Source organism: Caenorhabditis elegans, chromosome IV, assembly GCF_000002985.6.
Source record: "Caenorhabditis elegans chromosome IV".
In the NCBI taxonomy this organism is placed as follows: Eukaryota; Metazoa; Nematoda; class Chromadorea; order Rhabditida; family Rhabditidae; genus Caenorhabditis; species Caenorhabditis elegans.
Window position 1 is genome coordinate 16,001,317 of NC_003282.8, and position 14,222 is coordinate 16,015,538.

Here is a 14,222-nt window from a genome sequence, read left to right on the forward strand (position 1 = left end):
CCGATTTTTGCCTTTTCTCCGTGATTTTTTGGAAAAAAGGCGAGGCCTTGATTTTGGGTTTTTGTTTTTTTTTGATGAATACTAAATGATAATTTCAAAAATCTTGGCTTCAAATAGAATTCATGAAACGGTAAGTTTTTGAACAATTTTTTAAGATTTAAACGTAAGTTTAGAGGTATGGTAGCTCTAGAAGTACGCAATTTTTGTCAGTTCACTGAATCTTACGACAAAATGCACAGAATATCTAATTTTTGAGGCAAATTCCGAGATAAAAGTTAAATCCGTTGCTAACTCGGATTTGACCGAAAAATTGTTAAATTTCAAGATTCTTATGGATAATCGGATTTTTTCCAAAAACTTTTTCGTTCAGAATTGCAAAATGTTTGAAAATAACTTTTTTTAAACACCAGATTGAGTACCGTAACCCTCTCAACTAACCATTATTATTTGCTCTTCTCAACGGAGGCGGTGAGTCATCTCTCTCGGGAAGCGGCGGTGATTCTCTGACCATCTCCTCTTGGAGCAACGGAACGGCTCCAAATCTCTCGGCTTCCACGTACTTTACCACGTCATGGTGTCCCAGATGAGGAGATTCCATAGTGTCGGAGGAGAAACGGTCTGGAAAAATTAGGGATAATTTGAAATAGTCTTTGGAGACGGGAATATAAAATCCAAAAACAAAAAGTATTTATAAAAATTGTGAAACGGCAATATTATGCAGTTTTTATTTTTCAATGTAAGCAGTTTAGAAATATGATACTTGTGAAACAGGAAAATTGAAACAAAAGAGTATAAATTTGAATGATAACTGCATAAGAAAATTACGCAAAAATTGAATGAGTCATTTTTTGGGGAAAACTACATAACTGTTCCAAAAATACGGGAAAATTTAATTTCAAAAAAATCATTATTGTGAGAGAGTAATTTTTAGCAATTGGAGTTTTAATAACAACATTCTGAAACAGCGAAAACAATTTTCACTCATTAAACACAATATTTAGGCCGAGCGGAGTTATGGATTATTGTATTAATTTTTTGAATGATGCGGCTACTACTAATTTCTACTAAATTTGTCAAACTAAATCTGAAATTATTGAAACATAAATTTTTTTACAATTTCAATTTTTTCCAAAAACCACATAAAACTCACTTGTACTCGGCTCAATGTGCACAAAATCGCTCGGCGGCGACGGTTGTGAGCATCCTGACGCATTATGTGCCAATACACGGAACTGATAGTCATGATCCATAATCAGGTCGCCAACTGTCATCTTACACGCAAATACCGGCTGATCATTCACCTTATACCACCGATCGTCTTGTTGAAGATCTCGGAATTCCACGTCATATCCCATAACTGGCAGCTGACTTTGTGCGGGTAGCCAACAAATTGTAATCTTATCCCCGTCGACTTCCAGAAATTCTGGAGCTTCTAGAATATTGGGGGCGGGGCGAAGAGCGGACGTGTTGCAAGTCGGGCGGAGATGAATGATGTCAGATGTTTCTGATGGTTGAGAGGCAATGTTATCAACGATTGATATCACACAGAATTCGTATGTTGAATTGCGGTGAAGGCCTTCCACTGAAACAGAAAATAGTGTTAAAACGGTGAAGTTTTGAAAAAAAATTTTAACAATTTTATTCACTGTTTCAGTCATTTTTTAAAATGTTTCTCGTTATCTCGGAATGTTGATGGGTAGTTGATTTTGGTTTTTATTTCTAAATTTGAAAAAAAGCTTAATTACTAGATATGTTGCAGCCGACATATCAAGGTTCTTACAAAAGATGCCTATTTGTTGTCGGCTGAGCGTTTAACTTCAACAAAATCGTATAATTTTAATAATTTCTTTGCATTCTTATAATCAGTAACACTTATTTCTGAAATCTACATTCAAAATTTAATGTTTTTAAATTTATATAAAGAGCAGCCGACATTATACAGGTCTGATAAAATTTGACGAATTTCAGGCTCGTGTTTCAAATAGTTCTCAAATTTTCTGTTATTTATTTGAGACGTTTCTGAGCTGATAATCATTTCGAAAAAAAATGTATTGAAAGAATGACAGTAAATCTTTGAAGCAGCGGACATAATCTTGAGAAAAATTGTCACCAAAGTGCTACCCACACAATTTTTAAGTAAGCCTATGTTTCACGTAGTTAGTAAGAATGATTCAGTTTTGACACAGACAGTATAAATTTCTGCAATTAAAAATTTTAACTCCAAAATAGATCAGTGGTTTCAAATAAGTTTGAAATTTAATTTTGAATTGCCAAATGTACTTAATGAATAATTAACTGTTTGAAAATTTGTTAAATCATATGATGATCACGCTAATGACGGCTTTTCGCGATTTAAAAATAAAAAATTTTGAGCCACTGTTTCAAATAATCTATATAATTTCACTGGTTTTTGGGATTTTAATGATCTATGCTTTTTTGTTCAAAAAAAAATATTAAGAGTTTAATTAATGTATTCAAAAACGAACGAAATTTTCAGCAACCGACAAATTACAGGTTGGTAAAAGTTAAAGAAAATAATGTCGGCTGTGCTTGACTTGTAAACTTTCAATTGGAAAATTTGAGCCTCTGTTTCAATTGGTTCATAAACGTTATCTAATTTTCCTAAATGCGTTGTGCATTTCTCTGTTCGTCAAAATACAAAAGATTGTTTAAAACTGGATATTATACACTCTAAACACTTCCAATAACAGCAAAATAAATGTTTCCTACTTGAAAAAAAAAATCCTTCTCAGATACACATTCTAACTTCGACTTATTTATTATACAGTCTACAAATATTCAACTGAAAACCCGCTTTGCAAGATCCTAAAAATGTGCTTAAAGACCAAATAATTGTTGTCAAAAATGTAAACACCAAAAACATTTTTCAACTGTTTCGACTTTCTTGTTTCAGAGCAGTCAACATTGAAAATACAGTACATGCTGTTTTTCCGTTAAATTAGAAAATCCTCACTACTTTTTGAAAAAAAAATATGTCGATACAAAGTGCAATGTTAAATTGCAACTTTCAACTTTTAATAAAAATTAAAATTTTTCAAACAAACCTTGTATTCCATTCTGTACAATTGGATCATAATTAGCCGTGTGCCATTCTGGATCTCCAACCTCTCGATACTCCACAATGTACCGCGCATTTTGAACCGACGGAGCCCACTCGAGCTTCACCACGTCATCGCCAACCTCTACCATTTGTGGTTGACCGGGTGGTTGTACACTTTCTGATACCTGTAAATGGATTGTCAAAATTATTAGTTCATCTTTTATTCACAAAAATACATGGTTTAAGTGAAACAGTTTTTTTTAGTTTTAAAAAATGGGTAAAAAATTTAATTTGTTTTATGATCTGCATTAAACGTTTGTTTCAATTTGGAATTTAAAAGATACAAATAGCTGAAGAACAACTAATTTAAAGTTTTCTATCAAAAATTACCACTTCGGTGATGAAATTTACACTTTGAATTATTAATTAAACACTAAAAAATTTAGGATTATATTAAAATAGCACTAATGTTGTTTTCCTAGTTCTCAGTCTTAAAATAACTTCATTGAAACAGTAAAAATTGTAGCCTTTTCAAAATTTCCAAGGATTAACAGCAGTACGTTGTCAACAAAATATAAGGCAGTATAAACAATTTTCAAACTTGTAAATAAAATTTACTGTTTTAAAAAATTGACATATTTTTTCCACTAAATGTGAGTGGCAATAGAAAGCATATTCATAGTTAGGAATATTGAATGATTGAAAGTATTTTGTGGAAAAATTCAAAAAAACTGCTTATTGGAGCTTCGGATTAGTGTTTTTAAAATTTTATGTTCAAAACTATTTTTTTCCGTTTCAAAGATTTTTCTAACACTTTTCAAACTGTTCTGAATAATTTCACAATAGATGCCCTCTCTGAATATGAAATTACTAACCTTTCTCGCAGGCACATGCCTCTGCGGCGCAGCTGGCCGAATCGCAACACCTCCCGACGACATACTCGGATGCCCAAGCCCGTCCTGATTCTTCCCGCGAACTCGAAACTCGTAAACTCCATTGGGTCGTAGTGACTCGACAGTGAACACGTTCTCCTGTACAAGTTGCTCATTTGCCACAATCCAATCTCGACTTCCATACACTCGATATTCGACTTGATATCCTTGTGGTGGTGATGAATGAACATCCGCAACCGGAGGTGTCCATTCCAGAAGGACACCCTGACCATCCACGGCGATGACAGTGGGTCTGCCGGGAGCCAGTGGGGCGCCGGCAGCTGAAATAAATTAAATTAAAAGTTAATTACATTGGTAAGTGGAGGGGGTGGCGCTGGGATGGCGCAGTGGTAGTAGCGGCGGTCGGCGTTTCAGAGGTCGCAGGTTCCATCCCAAGCCTGTGACTAATGGTTGATGTGAGGGATATGCGTGTCCCGACATCTACCGGGTCACTGGGAGACTCACACAGTGCGTCGCAAACCCAGTTAGATGTCGGACCATGCGTATAAGCAAATTAGTTTTTTTTTTCAGAAAAGTGTGTTTTAATATAGACATGAAAGTCATATGGTTTTTAAAATTATAATAATTATTAGAAAATGAATCCACAAAACTTACACGTTGCCAGGTCGGTCTCGCTGATCGGAATTTTGACGGGAAGTGAGGGATTCGAGGCGGGTCCGAAGCCTGTACGTCCGTAGGCAGAAACGCGGAATTGAACTTCGTGTGATGTCAGGTTGGTCACTGGAATTTGAAACGTAGTTATCACAAATATTATGTTTAAACTTTTGAGTGAACAGTAAGTGTTGAACTTGAAACAGTAAATTTTTTTTTTAAATGTGTTTTTTTTTGGATTTTTCTTAACTTTCCTACGCATTTTTACTTTCATACTAGGTATTATAAAAAACCAATCATACGCTCCGCCTACTTATTGGCTTAAGATTCTGCGTTTTAGGCATAAAACTACCTTCCTCATCAACCACTGCATAGCTTTGATGGTGATGCTCGGCGAGCTCAACATGCCTCCCGACTATCATTAGAAAATTTAAATATTCTCAGAAAAATATAATTTTTTGTGGGAGGGAATAATGTCGAAATGTCCAGGTTGCCCTCCAAAGATTCATATCTCGCGCACTTTCTACGTGGAATGTGTTATGTTATGAACAAGATGGGTAAAAGATAACGGGGAAAGGGACAGTGGAAAGGTCAGATTTGATGGGACATGACAGGATGAGAGTTCGACAGTTTTGTGAGGGGAAAAGGGTGAGAATTGCTGGAAGTCAGACGATTGGTAATATAGTAACTTTGGAAAAAAGGAAAAAGTGAAATAGATACTGTGAAACTGTAATTTTTTTTCCAAAAAGTTGATAAGCCATTTTTTATGGAATAGAAACATTTTTAAATAAATTTTTTACTGTTCCAGTAGATTGCTAAGAGTTGTTTTTTTCCGAAACAGTTAATTAATTTGCGGTACACGAATTTTAAAGTGTTAACACGTTTATTTTCTACAAAAAACCTAAAATTACTTATTTTTTTAATCACTAAAGTACAGCTTGTGAGATAGTAGAACATAGTTCGGTAAAAGTTTTTCAAACAATTTTCAAACATGGAACCGTAATTAATGACTAATTGGATACATAGTTTATAAAGTTCTCTCAAATAAAGCATGTGAAACAGTCGGAAAAATTTTTTGAAATTTTTGAAAAAAATGGAACTAGAACAATTTTTTTCAAACGTTTTTAGACTTTCTTCAAAGATTTTTTTAGAACAAAAATTGAGAAAAAACACAGTTTCATTATGCTAATTTGAAATACAAGTTTAAAAAATATTTGCTAAAATATTTGCTAAGACAACAAATTACTAGTAAATAGAAAAATAACATTCAAAAAAGTCGATAAACAGGGCAGCCACCTATTTATCTTTCCCAATTTGCCCAGAATCCAGAATTTTCCCGCCAAAAACAGGTGATCGATACATTGGAGTTGGTGGATGGGTGAGAGGAGAGATTGGAGATTTAGAGGCAATGAGAATGCACAGGAAGGAAAGAGAAACAGTCTGGGAATCAACATTTAGAAAATTGTTCGAAAAAATAAATTATTGGTTTTTTAAAGTTTTGAAAAGAGAGCGACACCAGCTGAGATTTTTTTTTTGAAATTTTTACGACAACTTGAAACCGTAAATTATTTTGCAGTTTTTATCACGTTTTTTTTTCATTTCGATGTGATTACTATTGTCTTGAAATCTATCAGTTTTAGCAATAAGCCGAAAATGAAGAAATTTTTTTCGTAAAAAAAATTTCTGTTTCAAAGTTGAAATGAAACGGTAATAGAATAAGAATTCCCAAAAAAAGGACAAAACTGAAATTTAAAAATATTGAGACGATTTCAAAACTAGTAGAAACAGTATTTTTTAAATTTACTTCGAAGTTTCAAATATTTCTTGAGTGCACATGAAACCATTTAAAATTATTATAGCATGCTGATTTTCCAAAAATTGCAGTTTTTTTCAGTTTTTACAATGTAATCATGTTGTTCCCTATCCGTAAAGTATTTTTAAAAACAAATATATATATTTTTTAATTTTCAATACTTTTTTCTGTTTCAAATATCAGGTTGTCCCATAAGTTTTTGTACTTTTTTTCAAATATTTTTCCAAAACTTCTAGAAAGTTTTAAAATTTTTCATCGTAGGTCGTGTCAAGGTCGGGTCGTCCCCTTTCAGAAAAGATTCATTTCATCCATTTCTACTTTGCCACGATGACAATCATCAAACTTGAACGTCGAGACGTTAGATTGCTTCTTCTTTATGAATTTCGTCTTGGTCATTCAGCAATGGAAGCGGAACGAAACATATGCGGTGCGATGGGTGAGGGAGCACTCTCTTATAATACAGCAAAGAGTTGGTTTCAAAAGTTCAAGAACGGCGACTTCAGTCTCGAAGAAATAGAACGTTCTGGGCGACCGGTAGAGTTAAATGAAGAAGACCTAGTGAAGCTGGTGGAGGAAGAGCCTCGTCTTAGTCTTCGTGAAATGGAAGAGAAGCTTGAGTGTTGTCATAGCACAATTGCACGTCACTTGGGTCGCCTTGGTTTTACTTCAAAACTTGGAATTTGGGTGCCTCATGAACTTTCGGCATCACAGAAGCTCACTCGGGTCAACGTTTGTACTCAACTTCTAACTTTTCGTCGAAAGTTCGATTGGCTGAACAATCTGGTTACTGGAGATGAGAAGTGGGTGCTCTATGTTAACCATTCCAGAAAACGTCAATGGCTTCCGATCGGTGAGAAAGGAATACCGACGCCAAAGCCTGATCTTCACCCAAAAAAGGTTATGATCTGTGTCTGGTGGGGTGTTCAAGGACCCGTGCACTGGGAATTGTTGCCAACTAATAAAACTATCACTGCTGATTACTATTGTGCCCAATTGGACCGAGTTGCAGAAAAGACCAACGGAAAATATGAAAAACTATATTTTCTTCACGATAATGCTAGGCCTCATGTCGCCAAGAAGACTTTCCAAAAGCTGCAAGATTTTGGTTGGACTGTTTTACCGCATCCACCATATTCTCCAGATCTTGCACCAACCGACTACCATTTGTTCTTGTCTCTCAGTGACTACATGCGCGACAAGCAATTCGACGACGAAGAGCATCTCAAAACTGAACTCTCCACTTTCTTCTCATCGCGTTCGCCGGATTTCTTCTCCCGTGGCATCATGATGTTACCTAGTAAATGGCAACAAGTGGTGGACACTAATGGTGAATACTTGTGTGAATAGTACTACTTGTCGCTTGAGAGAAATAAATTTTTTTCAAAAAAAAAATAGTACAAAAACTTATGGGACAACCTGATAATTCAAAAATACATTACGGAAACTCGCTAAACAATGGTCTTCTCCATTTGTTTTGGTTTGTTTTAGGGAGAATATGCATCCTTTTTCTGGCGGTTTTTTGCTAAAATTCTGGAAATTCTGGAGAAGAAAATTATTTTAAAAAAATAGTAAAACTTTCTAACATAAATTTATTTGTATCCTTTTCGCAGTTGCCACTGACAGCGGCGGTACCGCACAGCGGGACGCCCCTCCGTTAATGACAAATTGAAGGTCGGAATGTTGAGAACGGAAAAGTTTTATTTTTGGTTTTAAATAAATTACAAATATAACTTCTGATCTCGAGCACGTATCAAATCAACAAGAGCGTTTATCTTAAAAACCGACGATATTTGAAAATATGATGAAACCGTGAATTTTTTTTTGAAAATTTTAATTTTTTTAAAAATTTCTTTTTGGGTTCACTAAAAATTCGGACACTTAATATGTGTTTGAAAGAAATGATTGAATATGTAAGGAATACATTGTTTTTTGAAAATATATGGAAACATGTTCTGAAGTTTTTTACAAAATGATTTGATCCGCCTAGAATTAATAGAATTTACAACTTTGACTTAAGAAGTTTACGCTTTGAAACAGGGATTTTATTTTATTTTTCAATTTTTTGAATTTTGTGCCAAATACACAGCATTGCGTGGCACAGCCGGTTAAGGTGTCCACCACTGCCAACAGCTGTGGGGTAGAGCACGTGTTCTGCTAGATGTGCTAGTTTCAATCAATTTTTACAAAGTTGAAATTAAACTTGTAAGGTTCCAAAAAAAATTTTTTTTTTTTAAATCATTTTTGTATTATAGGTGGAGTACCTAAATCTTGGAAATATTTTCAAATGGCTCCAAATTTGCCTCTGATTCCGAATATCTATGTGAAAAAATTTCCCTGATTTTATATTTGAGCTTGAAATCGCGATTTTCATTTGCGTACCCATGAGCTTTTTCAAATGCGCACCCAAATAAATTCTCCTTGGAGCGCGTTTGCATCATTTAACTTTCTTCATATATTTTTTAATTCTTCTAGTTTTTCAGCTATTTTCATTCATTTTTTTGAAAAATATACTTTTCGTGTCAATTAAACAGTTTATTGGCATGGAAATTAATGAAAATAGCTGAAAAACTAAAAGGAGTCCCATAACCGACCAACGTTTTAAAAAACTAAAATAACTTAAAAACATTATGAAACATTTGAATTAAAAAAAAAATTATCAACTTTTTTATCTAAACTTTTTTTCAAAAATATCCTATCCTCAATCAATTTTTTTTAATTTAAAAATATATTCCTAATAACAGAATTACATGTTAGTTGTTAGGTTTTCCTTAGCTTCACTTTTCTTTCTTTTCATATTGAAAACCACGCACAGAATAAAACAAATTGTTTGCTTAAAAATTTGAAAACCTCGTGAAACAATATTTTTGGAAACTTTGGAATTTTTCAAATTTTCATTTAAAATTCTAATTCTCGAATTATCAGCTTATTTCTTTCAACACGGAGATGCTAAAAATTCCTTTACTAATAACTTTTTCGAGAGACCTGATACTTAGAAATTGTATGAAACCGAAATTTAAAAAAGAAAACTGTGAAAAAACTAAGTTTCTGTAGAAGACGAAACAATTTAGTTGTTTTCTTTGAAGAGTTAGATGGACAGAGGATCTAAGACTAAAATAATATCGAGTTGATGAAACAGCAAAATAAAAAATTCCAACAGTTTCAGAAATGAAAAATGTACAGAAAAAGTGACTCAGTTTTTTGTTTCCTCGTTCCTACTGATTGGAAAATAGATATGTGACGAATCAAAACATAAAACAGATGAGAAATGAAAATAGTAGCAACCATAGGAGAATGATATGAAACAGTAAAAAAAAATTGAAAGAATAGGTTTCGACTGTTTCAAGTTGTTCATGTATTTGAGGTGTTTAATCAATTTTAATAAATCGGTCATATAAGATAAAGACAATTTCAAAAAAAAAACCAAGAGTCTCCGATTTATTGTTTGTTCTTCGAATTGTTCTACATTCGTTATTTAATTTTATATGTATCACTATTTGATTTTGAAACAGACTTGAACCGTTTATTAGAATTTAATAATTTGCAAAGCTTTTATAAAAGTTAAGAACATGTGGATTTTTTAATCCTACGAAAATATTTTTGAAAAAAAATCGAAAAAACAATTCACTGTTCCAGAATAATAGTAAATGTTTGTTCGCCATTTGTATGTGTTATCTTGATTAATATATATATATATATATATATAGTTTTCAAAAATTGTGTTTTTTTAATAATAAAAACATTTAATACCGCCAAAAAAACCACAGAACGTTTTTTTTTCAAAAAAAAATGAATCCCCAAGTTGTTTTAGAACATTTTTTAAAGCTTACTGTTTCAAAAAATAATTAGTTTTTTTAGTATTCTCATTCTGACCCACAAGTTGGTTTCTTGAATTTACTATTTTTTTAGTAAACAAATGCAAAAATATGTGGCGGTGTCAATTAAATTGCGGTTTTTTATAATAAAAACAGTTAATAACGGCAGGAACCCAATTTTTGTTCAAAAAAAAAAATGAATTCCCAAGTTGTTTTAGAACACTTTTTACAGCTTACTGTTTCAAAAAAATATTCTTTTGTAAAATTTGTTTTCGATTCACTATTGTCTTCATTTTACAAAGCATCTTGAATGACCAATTTGAAAAAGTAAAAATTTTCCAGATTCCTCACCTCTGCACGTGGTGTCCTTAAGCAAATGATCAACTCCCATGCTTTCCCATTCTCCATCTGGAAACTCTCTCATCTCAATTTGATAACCCCGAACTTCTCCTCCATTGCTTTGTAATGGAGCACTCCATACTACAGTAACCTCGCCGATTCCTGCGTCGACTACATCGGGGACTCCTGGAGCTGAAGGGATTCCGCTGTCTGGAAATATATACTTGTTTTTATGTGAAACATTTGGATTGTACACGATAAGATGATTGGAAATTATCTATATTTTGAAAATTTTGTCAACACCTGGAAACAGTTACTGAAATAAATTTTATTTTTTAATGGTATATTAGGAAAAATAGGTGAATATTTTAACTTTCAGAAATTTGTTAAAAAATAAAATACTGTTTCAGTTTTCTGTTATTAAGCTTGTGAGATTTACCAGTCTGGTACCAAGTTGGGATTAATTTTTTAAAAATCTATACACTCTACACTCTACATCTTTCTTTAAATAATACTTTTTTTCAATTATAAATTTTGAAATTTTCGAAAGTAATGTATCTCATTTAAAAAAAAGTTATAATAATCTTTCAAGCTTCAACTGATAATTCTAAAAGAAATACATGAAAACGATGTGCAAAACTCTTCAAAAAAAAACAAATTGAAACAATAAAGTGACACAAACATTTTTACTGTTTCAAAAAAGAAAAAAAACTGAATTTTATTAGTAGTTTCGTAGCCAAACTGGAAATATAATTAAAAATAGTGATAAATTTAATAGCTCAAACAAAGTTACTGCTATTCAAAAACAATGAGAAACATACAAATTTTGAAAATTATTGAAACCAAAATTTTGTTGTTTCAAACACTCCTTATATGATATTGGAATGGAATGTTGAATACTTAGTAGTTTTTAACTTTTTCGAGAACCAGTCTAACATAATTTTATATGCCAAAAATTATCATTACTTGAAAAAATTTATCAAAATTTTAAACTACTTTCCGAGATTGTAGCAGTTAGGATATAACCTTTTTTCCTTTTTTTTTGGGATGAAAAAATTCGCAAAAAAATTTTCCCGTGGTAGAGAGTTGAACTCATCCCCTTCTTTTTATGACTTCAATTCTCAACGTCATCAAAAAGCGCAAAGCAATCAACGTTCTGGAAAAGTAACTGGGAAGTATTAATAAATAAAGATTCAACAATTGTTTACAATGGCGTTAAAAATATTTCAAATCCAATTGAAACAGTATATTTTTTGAAACTTGTGTATCAAAAACATTGTTTCTGAACCTTTTTTATAAAACTTTTGAGAAAGTGCATTAACAATAAAAAAAGGTTTTTAGAAACGAAAAAATCGAGTTAAAGGTGTCACGAATTAAAGTTTATTTTTTCATATAAATATTTTTGAATTATTTAATGGTGCTATAAAGTATTTCAGGTGATTTTAATTTTGATAATAAAAATTTTTGAAAAATTTAAATCTGTTGTTTCATGATCTTCATTAAACGTTCGAAAAAAAAATATTGTGATAAAAAAATATTGTGATAAGGCATATTGTGATAATCAGTGAACCGGCATATTCAAAAACTAATGAAACACTGTTTAATTAAAGCTTTAATTATTTATTCTAAATTTTTGTAAAAAAATAATGCGTATGAAAGAGTATAAACATTTCAAATCTACTGTAAATTTCTGATGAATCACAAAGTAGACTTAAACGAGCAATTTCAAATTCTTGGAGTTATTTTTCAAAACGTCTTGAAACAGCGAAAATAATTGGTTAGAAGTTTCTTCACAATTCTATGATTTTTTTAAAATAGCAGACACAAAAAACGTGCACATTTTTTGAAATTTAAATTTAAATACTCAACAATTGACAAACTTTCGTTAAGAAAGTGATAGATGGCTGAATTACCAAATTTGGGAGAATTGATTTTTGTTTGTCTAATTCAAATAAGGTTTTTTGTGCCGATTAAAAAGTTCATTAATTAAAAAAAAACTAGAACTATAATTTTTTTATCAAGCATTTGAAACGGGGAAAAAACTTTAAATGTTTTTAGTTTTACCGTTTTACATTTTTGTGATTATAACTGTTTTGATTCAAATAACCACATAACTATTTAAAATACTTTCAAAGTCTTTTAACATCTATCAAAAATCGTAAATTTTTTAAATTGTTGCTAACTATAAGCAACACATATTGTTTTTGGAATTCCAAAGCGATCTTAGAAGAAAAATTGTTTTTTTAAACATTTTTTGCATTGTAATTTAAATACTTAGAACATTTTCAATTTACTTTGTTCAAATTTTTATAAGAAATGTAATCTACTCATCTGAGACGCGATTGTTTCAGAATTTATCATAACTTTTTGAAACAAGAGTTGAAAAAAATAATGAAAAAAAAAACCAATCCAAAACATAATTCTCACCTTCATGTAAAAACCGGCTCGCCGGAGCCGGTGGCGGAGCCGATCGATCTTCAGAATCATGGTCCGAAGCTCCGCCCATTCTAGCCATCATTTCTAGGCTCGGATCTCGATCGATGACCGGTGATGGAGTTGGAAGGCCAGACGAGTCGAAATCGATATTTGAATATGGAGATTGGACGGGAACTTGACGGACAGAACGGGTTGTCGTCACTTTTGTAACACGGGTCACCTGGAATTAAAGGGGGAAATTGTAACCTGAATTTTCAGAACGATCACTAGATGAAAAAAACCGACAAAAATTGACAATTCATTGAAACTGTGGAACTTTTTTTCAAACATTTTATTTTTTGAAAAATGGTTTTCGTTATTTTTCAAGCTTATTTTGTGTGCTTAACACAAAACTTTTTTTGAAATTAATTCATTCGAATTTAAAGTTCCGATGTGAAATTGCCATATTTTCGATTTTGCAAATAAAAGTTTGGTGAAACTAGTTAAAATAACAATTTTAGAGTGAATAGTTTGTGGCATTTAATTTCAAAACTAAAATTGTTTCAAACATAAATCGCGCCAGAAACAGTAGTTTTTTCCCAAATTTTAATGTTTTCTTAAATTTCAAAAAGTTCAAAAATGAAGCAATAAAAAGCAAAAAGTTTAAAAACACAACCACTTTAAAAATGTGATGAAATAGTCAACGATTTTCGAGACTTTTTAAGGTAATAATAGTCGAAAATCTACATTAATGACAAACCAAACCAATTTAATTGGTTTCTCTTTGTGTTTAAAAACTATGTGGAACAGTGAATTTTTTTTTGGTATATAATTTATTCTTAAACAGTTTTTTATTCTTGAACATTTTTCAGTTCTACTGAGCAGAATTCGGCACTTTTTTAGAAAAAAAATAAAGCATTGGTTGCACTTGATATATATGAAAAACTAATAATGCCAAACAAATTGTTCATCTTATTCAAAACTTTTTTGAAACAGTAGAACATTTAAAAAAAAACGTTTGTGGATTTTGACTTTCAAGAGAAAAATCAGTTCAAAAAATGTTCTGTTTCACGATTATTTCAAATATTCCTAGGGTTGTTAATTTTCTAATGGGCCAACGTTTTCAATGAAAAAAGTTATTCTGAAGTCAAAGTGATGGAGGGAAAGTTGAATTTGGGAAAATCTTCAGTTTAGAAATATTCAGAAAAAAAAAGAAATTTGGAAAAATTATTGAAAAA

The 14,222-nt window shown here is 31.8% G+C and overlaps 1 protein-coding gene and 72 non-coding genes across 80 annotated transcripts in view; 25 read left to right on the forward strand and 48 right to left on the reverse strand.

Annotated features, from left to right (window-relative positions):
- Nucleotides 1-14,222, reverse strand: part of jac-1 — a gene marked incomplete at both ends in the record, with an annotated part of 29,013 nt that overhangs the window by 3,482 nt on the left and 11,309 nt on the right. For 4 of the 8 annotated variants that reach the window (NM_001047542.3, NM_001307194.3, NM_001268952.3 and 1 more), the window contains 7 exons: nucleotides 439-618; nucleotides 1,151-1,582; nucleotides 3,066-3,246; nucleotides 3,937-4,274; nucleotides 4,609-4,734; nucleotides 10,582-10,779; nucleotides 12,997-13,225. In NM_001047542.3, the coding sequence (NP_001041007.1) occupies nucleotides 439-618; nucleotides 1,151-1,582; nucleotides 3,066-3,246; nucleotides 3,937-4,274; nucleotides 4,609-4,734; nucleotides 10,582-10,779; nucleotides 12,997-13,225 (1,684 nt within the window). Of the gene's footprint in view, nucleotides 1-438; nucleotides 619-1,150; nucleotides 1,583-3,065; nucleotides 3,247-3,936; nucleotides 4,275-4,608; nucleotides 4,735-4,957; nucleotides 5,052-10,581; nucleotides 10,780-12,996; nucleotides 13,226-14,222 lie in introns of those variants that run through there. The other 4 variants (NM_001047543.4, NM_001307196.3, NM_001307197.4 and 1 more) reach the window with 3 other exon arrangements.
- On the reverse strand, nucleotides 65-85 carry 21ur-7841. The gene has a single exon (NR_065074.1).
- Nucleotides 66-86, reverse strand: 21ur-11949. The gene has a single exon (NR_065075.1).
- 21ur-7853 lies at nucleotides 642-662 on the reverse strand. Its single transcript, NR_065076.1, has one exon.
- Nucleotides 900-920, reverse strand: 21ur-9310. Its single transcript, NR_065077.1, has one exon.
- 21ur-101 lies at nucleotides 1,034-1,054 on the reverse strand. The gene has a single exon (NR_065078.1).
- On the reverse strand, nucleotides 1,037-1,057 carry 21ur-9932. Its single transcript, NR_065079.1, has one exon.
- 21ur-10605 lies at nucleotides 1,543-1,563 on the reverse strand. Its single transcript, NR_065080.1, has one exon.
- On the forward strand, nucleotides 1,691-1,711 carry 21ur-1585. The gene has a single exon (NR_065081.1).
- Nucleotides 1,694-1,714, forward strand: 21ur-4693. The gene has a single exon (NR_065082.1).
- On the forward strand, nucleotides 2,018-2,038 carry 21ur-6706. Its single transcript, NR_065083.1, has one exon.
- 21ur-322 lies at nucleotides 2,191-2,211 on the forward strand. The gene has a single exon (NR_065084.1).
- On the forward strand, nucleotides 2,281-2,301 carry 21ur-13096. The gene has a single exon (NR_065085.1).
- On the forward strand, nucleotides 2,423-2,443 carry 21ur-588. The gene has a single exon (NR_065086.1).
- Nucleotides 2,426-2,446, forward strand: 21ur-13328. The gene has a single exon (NR_065087.1).
- Nucleotides 2,633-2,653, forward strand: 21ur-5061. The gene has a single exon (NR_065088.1).
- Nucleotides 2,938-2,958, forward strand: 21ur-2954. Its single transcript, NR_065089.1, has one exon.
- 21ur-13843 lies at nucleotides 3,246-3,266 on the reverse strand. Its single transcript, NR_065090.1, has one exon.
- Nucleotides 3,249-3,269, reverse strand: 21ur-9352. The gene has a single exon (NR_065091.1).
- 21ur-15689 lies at nucleotides 3,399-3,419 on the forward strand. Its single transcript, NR_065092.1, has one exon.
- 21ur-11709 lies at nucleotides 3,508-3,528 on the reverse strand. Its single transcript, NR_065093.1, has one exon.
- On the forward strand, nucleotides 3,726-3,746 carry 21ur-534. The gene has a single exon (NR_065094.1).
- On the forward strand, nucleotides 3,897-3,917 carry 21ur-7883. Its single transcript, NR_065095.1, has one exon.
- On the reverse strand, nucleotides 4,288-4,512 carry Y105C5B.1414. Its single transcript, NR_065096.1, has one exon. It is a non-coding gene; the product is annotated as an Unclassified non-coding RNA Y105C5B.1414 (non-coding RNA).
- On the forward strand, nucleotides 4,489-4,638 carry Y105C5B.1416. The gene has a single exon (NR_065097.1). It is a non-coding gene; the product is annotated as an Unclassified non-coding RNA Y105C5B.1416 (non-coding RNA).
- On the reverse strand, nucleotides 4,741-4,761 carry 21ur-9775. The gene has a single exon (NR_065098.1).
- 21ur-4452 lies at nucleotides 4,744-4,764 on the reverse strand. Its single transcript, NR_065099.1, has one exon.
- On the reverse strand, nucleotides 5,269-5,289 carry 21ur-5144. The gene has a single exon (NR_065100.1).
- 21ur-7191 lies at nucleotides 5,451-5,471 on the forward strand. Its single transcript, NR_065101.1, has one exon.
- Nucleotides 5,599-5,619, reverse strand: 21ur-104. The gene has a single exon (NR_065102.1).
- Nucleotides 5,824-5,844, forward strand: 21ur-15538. The gene has a single exon (NR_065103.1).
- 21ur-6127 lies at nucleotides 6,100-6,120 on the reverse strand. The gene has a single exon (NR_065104.1).
- 21ur-5487 lies at nucleotides 6,194-6,214 on the reverse strand. Its single transcript, NR_065105.1, has one exon.
- On the reverse strand, nucleotides 6,197-6,217 carry 21ur-15443. Its single transcript, NR_065106.1, has one exon.
- Nucleotides 6,327-6,347, reverse strand: 21ur-10850. Its single transcript, NR_065107.1, has one exon.
- Nucleotides 8,162-8,182, reverse strand: 21ur-2850. The gene has a single exon (NR_065108.1).
- On the reverse strand, nucleotides 8,300-8,320 carry 21ur-10384. Its single transcript, NR_065109.1, has one exon.
- 21ur-12954 lies at nucleotides 8,387-8,407 on the reverse strand. The gene has a single exon (NR_065110.1).
- Nucleotides 8,390-8,410, reverse strand: 21ur-4283. Its single transcript, NR_065111.1, has one exon.
- On the reverse strand, nucleotides 8,987-9,007 carry 21ur-12564. Its single transcript, NR_065112.1, has one exon.
- Nucleotides 8,988-9,008, reverse strand: 21ur-530. The gene has a single exon (NR_065113.1).
- Nucleotides 9,211-9,231, reverse strand: 21ur-5119. Its single transcript, NR_065114.1, has one exon.
- 21ur-8201 lies at nucleotides 9,212-9,232 on the reverse strand. Its single transcript, NR_065115.1, has one exon.
- On the reverse strand, nucleotides 9,214-9,234 carry 21ur-15193. The gene has a single exon (NR_065116.1).
- On the reverse strand, nucleotides 9,362-9,382 carry 21ur-7862. Its single transcript, NR_065117.1, has one exon.
- Nucleotides 9,621-9,641, forward strand: 21ur-12979. Its single transcript, NR_065118.1, has one exon.
- Nucleotides 9,798-9,818, forward strand: 21ur-1285. Its single transcript, NR_065119.1, has one exon.
- Nucleotides 9,921-9,941, reverse strand: 21ur-336. Its single transcript, NR_065120.1, has one exon.
- On the forward strand, nucleotides 10,088-10,108 carry 21ur-9330. Its single transcript, NR_065121.1, has one exon.
- On the reverse strand, nucleotides 10,493-10,513 carry 21ur-6348. The gene has a single exon (NR_065122.1).
- 21ur-13465 lies at nucleotides 10,512-10,532 on the forward strand. The gene has a single exon (NR_065123.1).
- 21ur-222 lies at nucleotides 10,815-10,835 on the reverse strand. The gene has a single exon (NR_065124.1).
- On the forward strand, nucleotides 11,017-11,037 carry 21ur-7932. The gene has a single exon (NR_065125.1).
- 21ur-9973 lies at nucleotides 11,304-11,324 on the forward strand. The gene has a single exon (NR_065126.1).
- On the reverse strand, nucleotides 11,323-11,343 carry 21ur-10810. The gene has a single exon (NR_065127.1).
- On the reverse strand, nucleotides 11,433-11,453 carry 21ur-15069. Its single transcript, NR_065128.1, has one exon.
- Nucleotides 11,748-11,768, reverse strand: 21ur-8369. Its single transcript, NR_065129.1, has one exon.
- 21ur-4287 lies at nucleotides 12,097-12,117 on the forward strand. The gene has a single exon (NR_065130.1).
- On the reverse strand, nucleotides 12,101-12,121 carry 21ur-12424. The gene has a single exon (NR_065131.1).
- 21ur-11517 lies at nucleotides 12,165-12,185 on the reverse strand. Its single transcript, NR_065132.1, has one exon.
- On the reverse strand, nucleotides 12,268-12,288 carry 21ur-6854. The gene has a single exon (NR_065133.1).
- Nucleotides 12,535-12,555, reverse strand: 21ur-7645. Its single transcript, NR_065134.1, has one exon.
- 21ur-12421 lies at nucleotides 12,662-12,682 on the reverse strand. Its single transcript, NR_065135.1, has one exon.
- On the reverse strand, nucleotides 12,663-12,683 carry 21ur-8010. The gene has a single exon (NR_065136.1).
- Nucleotides 12,879-12,899, reverse strand: 21ur-2384. Its single transcript, NR_065137.1, has one exon.
- 21ur-4987 lies at nucleotides 13,248-13,268 on the reverse strand. Its single transcript, NR_065138.1, has one exon.
- On the reverse strand, nucleotides 13,507-13,527 carry 21ur-955. Its single transcript, NR_065139.1, has one exon.
- 21ur-10848 lies at nucleotides 13,618-13,638 on the reverse strand. Its single transcript, NR_065140.1, has one exon.
- 21ur-11391 lies at nucleotides 13,727-13,747 on the reverse strand. The gene has a single exon (NR_065141.1).
- 21ur-6588 lies at nucleotides 13,728-13,748 on the reverse strand. Its single transcript, NR_065142.1, has one exon.
- Nucleotides 14,003-14,023, forward strand: 21ur-11973. The gene has a single exon (NR_065143.1).
- 21ur-892 lies at nucleotides 14,095-14,115 on the forward strand. The gene has a single exon (NR_065144.1).
- On the forward strand, nucleotides 14,096-14,116 carry 21ur-9727. Its single transcript, NR_065145.1, has one exon.